This window comes from Microtus ochrogaster, chromosome 1 (genome assembly GCF_000317375.1).
Source record: "Microtus ochrogaster isolate Prairie Vole_2 chromosome 1, MicOch1.0, whole genome shotgun sequence".
In the NCBI taxonomy this organism is placed as follows: Eukaryota; Metazoa; Chordata; class Mammalia; order Rodentia; family Cricetidae; genus Microtus; species Microtus ochrogaster.
The window spans coordinates 104,709,624-104,715,623 of NC_022009.1; the positions used below are offsets into that span (position 1 = coordinate 104,709,624).

Genomic DNA, 6,000 nt, shown 5'->3' on the forward strand with positions numbered 1-6,000 from the left:
CTCCAAGGGTTTCCAGAGCTTTGTCGGGAACCAGGTACTTAGACCGAGTATCTTTTTATTAATATTTATTTTAATAAGGCTGTCCTTGCCCAAGGCTATCTAAGCAGGTGCAGTTGCTGAGAAGAGGAGCTTCTCCAATTAGCCAAGGGGCCTGCAGGTCCTTCACTGAGTCCAAGGAATGCAAGGCTCATTAGTCACACCCACGCTAGCCTAGGCTTTTTGATGATATCTATGTGTCTGTCTCCTGGAGTCCGGTAAGCAACTCCTCACATAGACTTTGATCAGCAACCTCAGTGACCTCTCTGACTCACTGGACAATTGTCTTCCTTTAGTATGGTGTTGGTGTTTGTGTCCTATGTGGGGAAATAGGCACTTTCCCCAAGAAAAGTCCTGCCTCACAATTGGCACCCCCAAAGTGACTTGGCAGAACCAAGGAAGATGGTCCCTGTGAGACTGGAGGATCTGCAGGGGCAATCCCATTAGAGCTACCTTTCCCATGTGATGTGAAATGGTGTGCTGCCTTACTATAGTGGTGATTACATGTCCCCAGCAATGGGTGACAGGCAACCAAAGCCAAGCCACCTGAGAGTGGCGATCCTTGGGAACCCTAGGGTGGCCCATCTATCTTCCTCACGTCATCCCATACGGCATGCCTCCCTGTAGAGATGATGCTGGGAACACTGAGGGACTGGGCAAGGTCCCTGGAAGCCCCACAGTCAGGACAGGGTCTGACTCTGATGTGGGTCATGAGCCCTTTCGTGTTAACAATAAGACCTGCAATGGAGCAGGCTCAGCTGTCTTCACAGGAAGAGCTTGCCCCATTAGAGAGGAGAAAGGACGTGTGGATGCTGCACCAACATTGAGTTAGCCTCTCATTTGTTGAGAAAAGTGGGAAAAGGTAGGCTGAGCTGACATTGACTGTGACTTCTTACAGATGTCAGGACGCAAGAATAAGAGAGCACAAGTTAGATGTCTGCTTAAGAGAATTCCAGAGACTGCAAACACGTGGGGAAACTGGACGGTGAGGAGGGAGGAAATGTGGAAGTGACAGGAGACACCTTCTCGGGTCCAACCCTTAAGACAGAGGAAGGGGGAAAACTGGGGTTCAACCAGCATAATAATGCCTAGTGCAGGACTCTCGTACTGGGGAAGCATCCAGCATCCTCAGGGGATCCCGGGTGGCCATTTCCCTCTACTTGATGTCATGTCCAAAGTGGGTGCAGGGCACCCAAAAGGGCTAGCTGGGGAGAAGAGATGTCCTAGAGCAAACTGGCTGTGAGATAGCCCATAAACCTAGTAACCTGCAGGATTTCTCATGAGGGCAAAGCTTTAGCCGATTTGAAATGTATTGATATATTTTGCCTGCATGCAGTGCCTGCTGTGACCAGAAAAGGGGAGCTGGGCAGTTCCGCATCCATTATGAGTGCTGGGAACCAATCAGAGTCCCCATCAAGAGCTGTGTGAGAGATACAAACACAATGTACTCTTTTCTGTCAAAGAATTAAATAAGACAAAACTCTTATTTTAAAAAACATGGTCAGGAATCACTTGGCAGAAATCTGAATTCCACCAGGGTCAATACTTCTGGAAGTCAGAATCCGTGCTGGCAAACTGCCTTCTGTTTTCTTACCAGTTGTGTTCTAACCAACAGCGTGGGAGTGTGAGGCCTGGCTCTGGTTGTTCAAAGAGAGGCACATGACCCCTTTGTGGCGGAAATAAAACTGGTACTCTTGCCTGCTGACTTGACGGGTTACATCCCGTGACTTCTGTAGAAGTTAAACATTCGGCCTTGCTAGGATACTTTGGATTGTGCTGTCATTTTCTGGGGAACCCTGACCCATTTCTAACAGCTCGGGTGCTCACATCCGCTGAGCCATCTCCAGTTCCTCCGATCCCTTCCTGACGATTGTCTGGACTCACCTCTTAATATCCTGTAAGAGGGATTTCACTTCAAGATGAATTTTTTTTTGGGGGGGGAACAACCCGTATTCCAACCGCACGGAAAAGAGCCTATCACCTTCCTGATAAAAATGTATAGCTCAATTAAAAATAATAAAGTATAAAAAAAGATGAAGGAGAAGGCAGAATATATTAAAACAGAGAGTAGAATGCAAATACGATAAGCCTGTCAGAGCACGGGGCTGCCTAAACCCCAAGAAAGAATTTCTTGGCCTGACAGCTCACAATCACCAAAGTTCACACTTATCTTTTCAAAACCTAAAGCAAATGAAGGGGGGCTTTCTTAATCCAGCACCCCTAGCAAGGCTCAGGGCAGTGCCCAGGAAAGCAAAGTCAGAAGGGGGGGGCAGAAAAAGTTGGATATTCTGGGCACCTGTAATCCAGACTCAACCCACAGTCCCAGGCTCTTCTACACCTAGCTCACACCAGGGCTTGCAGACATGAGCAATATACCCTATGACGTCATGTTATGGCTCCTGGCAACGCATTTTCCTTCCGGGTTCCTAGGCATCCCCAGGTCTTAAGCCCTAGGTGGTGCGCAGGGTAGGGCGCGGGAGGTCCCTAAGCTGCCGCTATGGGAGAGGGCCGGGGAGACACTTTCGAGGGGGTGAGCACAGACCGCCTGAAGCTGGAGCTGCTGGAGGAGATCCACTTGAAGTGAGTGGGTCCCGTGGGCTTCATCTCGCTGCTAGACCTCTTGTGACCTGCAGGGTCGGAGCTCTGATGTGCGCGAGGAGGCCCCTGTGCCCGGGTGGGGATTCATGCAGGGCTCACCAGACACCTCCCAAGGAAGTGTTATATGGAGAGGTTCACTGTATGTGTGCTTTGTGTGTGTGTGTGTGTGTGTGTGTGTGTGTGTGTGCAACAGATACGTGCAGTTCCTAGGGTGCCCAAAAGACGGCATCTGATCCCCTGAAACTGGAGTTACAGGGGCTTTTGAGCCTCCATGTGGGTCCTCAGCTGGAGTAGCCAGAGCTTTTAGCCACTGGGCCATCTGTACCATCCCCGTTTGCCTTTTCGTTTAGCGGGAGTCAAGGGAATACACGTGAGCTGTTATGTTTGTGTAGATCAAGCATAGAGAAATTGTAATGTTGAAAAAAAAGTGACTGGTTTTGATGGCTCCGCTAAATTCATTTTCTTTCTGTTCCCTTTGAAGAACTTCAGAAATCCGGACACTTTTGTAGAAATGGGCTCTGGGACTCTGTACTTTTCTTGAGTGGTGGAAGCGATAGGTCAGAGTTCTACCAGGGAGCTGTATCCTGTCTCTTAAGTGTGAGAGAGAGGAAGAGAGGGAAGAAGAGAGGGAGGGAGATGTGGGGGAAGAGAGAAGAAACTAGTTATATCCAGGCTTGGTGACAAACTCTTGTAAACCCAGACACTTAGGGCAAGAGGTGAGGGGCTGGAGGCAGTTAGGGCACAAGGGATGACCTGTTTCAAGATAAAACCTGAGCTGAGGGTGCAGCTCTGCAGAAGAGCCCCTGAATAGCGCACACAGCCCTTTTCCCTGTCTCACTCCCATCCGATCGCCTGTTTCTTGGTCTTGTACCAAAACGAGAGCCTTCTGAGTGCAGACTGTATGTTTCTGAGGCAGTCAAGATGCAGAACAGGTCTGGGAGAAGTCGCATCTCAGCTCCGTCACCCAGTGACTGCAGACCCCAGCCTAGCTTCTTAGCCGGGCCAATTCAGCCAGCGTTCAGGGCATTGGCTGCCATCCTTGGGCACATGTTCGCGAAACTGTTCGTTTTGGTTTTTTTTTGTGTGTGTGTGTGTGTGTGCGTGCGTTTATTTTTGTTTTGTTTTACATTTATTGTGCGCATTTGGCAGGGGTTGCATTGTCCCAGTGCCCAGGTCTGAGGACAACTTAGTTGGCTCCCTCCTTCCACCATGTGGGTTGCAGGGATCAGACCCAGGTTGTCAGGTTTGTAGCGAGTGCCTTCAGCCACTGCATCCTCTGGCCAGCCCTCTGCTGGTTCATCATCCTGCACTGCGGTACCCTGCCACTCACTCATGTCCTAAATGACCTCAAAAGTGCTTTTGACTTTTGAAATTTTTCTTTTTGTGCATCATTGGTGCCTTCCACATCTGTGTGTGGGGTTATCTGCTGTCACCTACTACCATAGCTATTCCTCATGCTAGTATTTAGCATGATTGGGAGAAGCATGTAACAGCATCCTTGGGATCATATTTGAATGTAGATACATACTGCTTACGGGGAGATTCTGGACTTTGGTACATTTTAACTCTTAGGACGGACTAATTGGCTTTCATTTCCCCAAGAGCCGCTTCTCCAGTAAATGGTCTTCCATAATAATTTGGCCCTGAAGTATGGGTGGGTTGCTATGCATTAGTTTTCATATCTTTCCTTTTATTGGATTAATCTTAACTAAAATCTTTCTAATAACAGGGATGTCGTGCATCTCTCGATGCTTGAAATACGGCATAAGATAGCAGAGCTGGAGACCAGCCTCAACAGTGACAATGCAGGTACACAGTAAATGTGACATGTGGGACTCGTGTGCCTGGTGGCTACTGTGGGTGAAACAGTGCATACTGGGTAATAGGACCAAGCTTTAAAAAGGCTTCCATTGGAACACTTAAGAATGCGAAACCTCGGACTGTATTTGTCTACTTTATAAGCTCAGAGTATTCATTAATATGCAAAGTTTAGCTGTGTCACATAAATGTGTAATTTACTTAGCCAATAATAAAATTAATAATAATAACAACAACAATAATAATAATAAGTCTCCTGTTTAAGTCACAGTCATTTTATCTAAGGTTATAATGGTCTCTTCTAAGCCCAGATGTATGTGTTTAGTTATCCCTGGTCCTGTGGGAGCAGCTTCTGGCTCACTCACTCAGTAGTTACATGGACACGGCTAGCTGGACTGTCCTCAAGGGCCTGTCTAGGGCTGGGAAATGCAGAAGGCTGGGAATGGCTGAGGCAATGCGATGCCTAATCCCATTAGTAAAACATTGCTGAACGGGAACGGAATGTTAATAGCTTTCTTGGGGAGGATGGAGAATGAGACACAAAGTACCTAGGGCAGGATGGCAGGGGCTCCTTAGTCACTGGTCTAAAGCATAAGGTAAGTGGGCTCCTCATGTACCTTCGTGCACGCGAAATATACTCACACAAAGCACATAAATACAGAAATGAAAATGCATATTGTTTGCCACTGGGTGTCCTAAACACAAAGCCGTTTAGGGAGAATGCTGAGTAACCAGGAAGGGGACACAGCCTACAGCGAGAGGCTGAGGTTCCCAAAGGAGACACATTGTGAAGGCTGCTGATACATTAACGAATCTGTGTTTATCCTGAAGGACGCGTAAAGGTTCTGATTTTATTACTGTGTCAACCTTATAAGGCTATGACAGCTTTTGAGAGCCGTGGTTACCCTCGCTGTGTGAGTAAGTCCTACACACTCTCCAGTCCTTAGAACCCTGCCACCGGCCTCCCGTGCTCCTGTTCAGCTGCCGCCTTTACCTTCTTCTTCCAGAGAGAACGAGCAATTCTCCAAAGACTTCAGTGAAGTCTTCACCCTTGACTGCATCTGGCTCCACATCTCCCGTCTTGCTCCTGGGTGGCCTGGCCTAACCCCGGTTAACTTTCACTTTTGTGAAATTCCCTTTTACCCTCACTGGTCAATGACAAAACTCCAGAGCTAGGCCCGGTGGTCCTGCATCATTTTCCTTCCTGTTCCAGTCATCCCCAGTGTATGCTGACTTGTTGAAGTCACCTCATCTGAGGGACAGCACACAGACTTCTTTGGATCCATTTTTTTTTCTCTTCAGCTGGCTTCCCCTCCTCCTATGCAGCAATACCCTTCAAAACACAGTGTTTGTCTTTATTCTTTTTTCCTTTTTTTATTACTTTATCAATAACACAGTGTCTTTCTGTGTCTGCCCTACTCTTTTTTTAAATCTGTTTTATTTTTTTATTGAAAAAAAAAATTTCCGCCTCCTCCCAGCGTCCCACTCCCCACCCCGGACTCCTATTCCCCTCCCTCTCGAGTCTGAAGAGCAGTCAGGGTTCCCTGC

General features: G+C 47.8%; 1 protein-coding gene across 1 annotated transcript in view; it reads left to right on the forward strand.

Annotated features, from left to right (window-relative positions):
• The first annotated feature begins 2,496 nt into the window (after positions 1-2,496).
• Ccdc169 (coiled-coil domain containing 169) overlaps positions 2,497-6,000 on the forward strand; it is a 28,810-nt gene continuing 25,306 nt past the window's right edge. The window contains exons 1-2 of the mRNA XM_005343990.1: positions 2,497-2,616; positions 4,364-4,443. Of these exons, the coding sequence (XP_005344047.1) occupies positions 2,534-2,616; positions 4,364-4,443 (163 nt within the window). The 5' untranslated portion in view covers positions 2,497-2,533. The remainder of the gene's footprint in view (positions 2,617-4,363; positions 4,444-6,000) is intronic.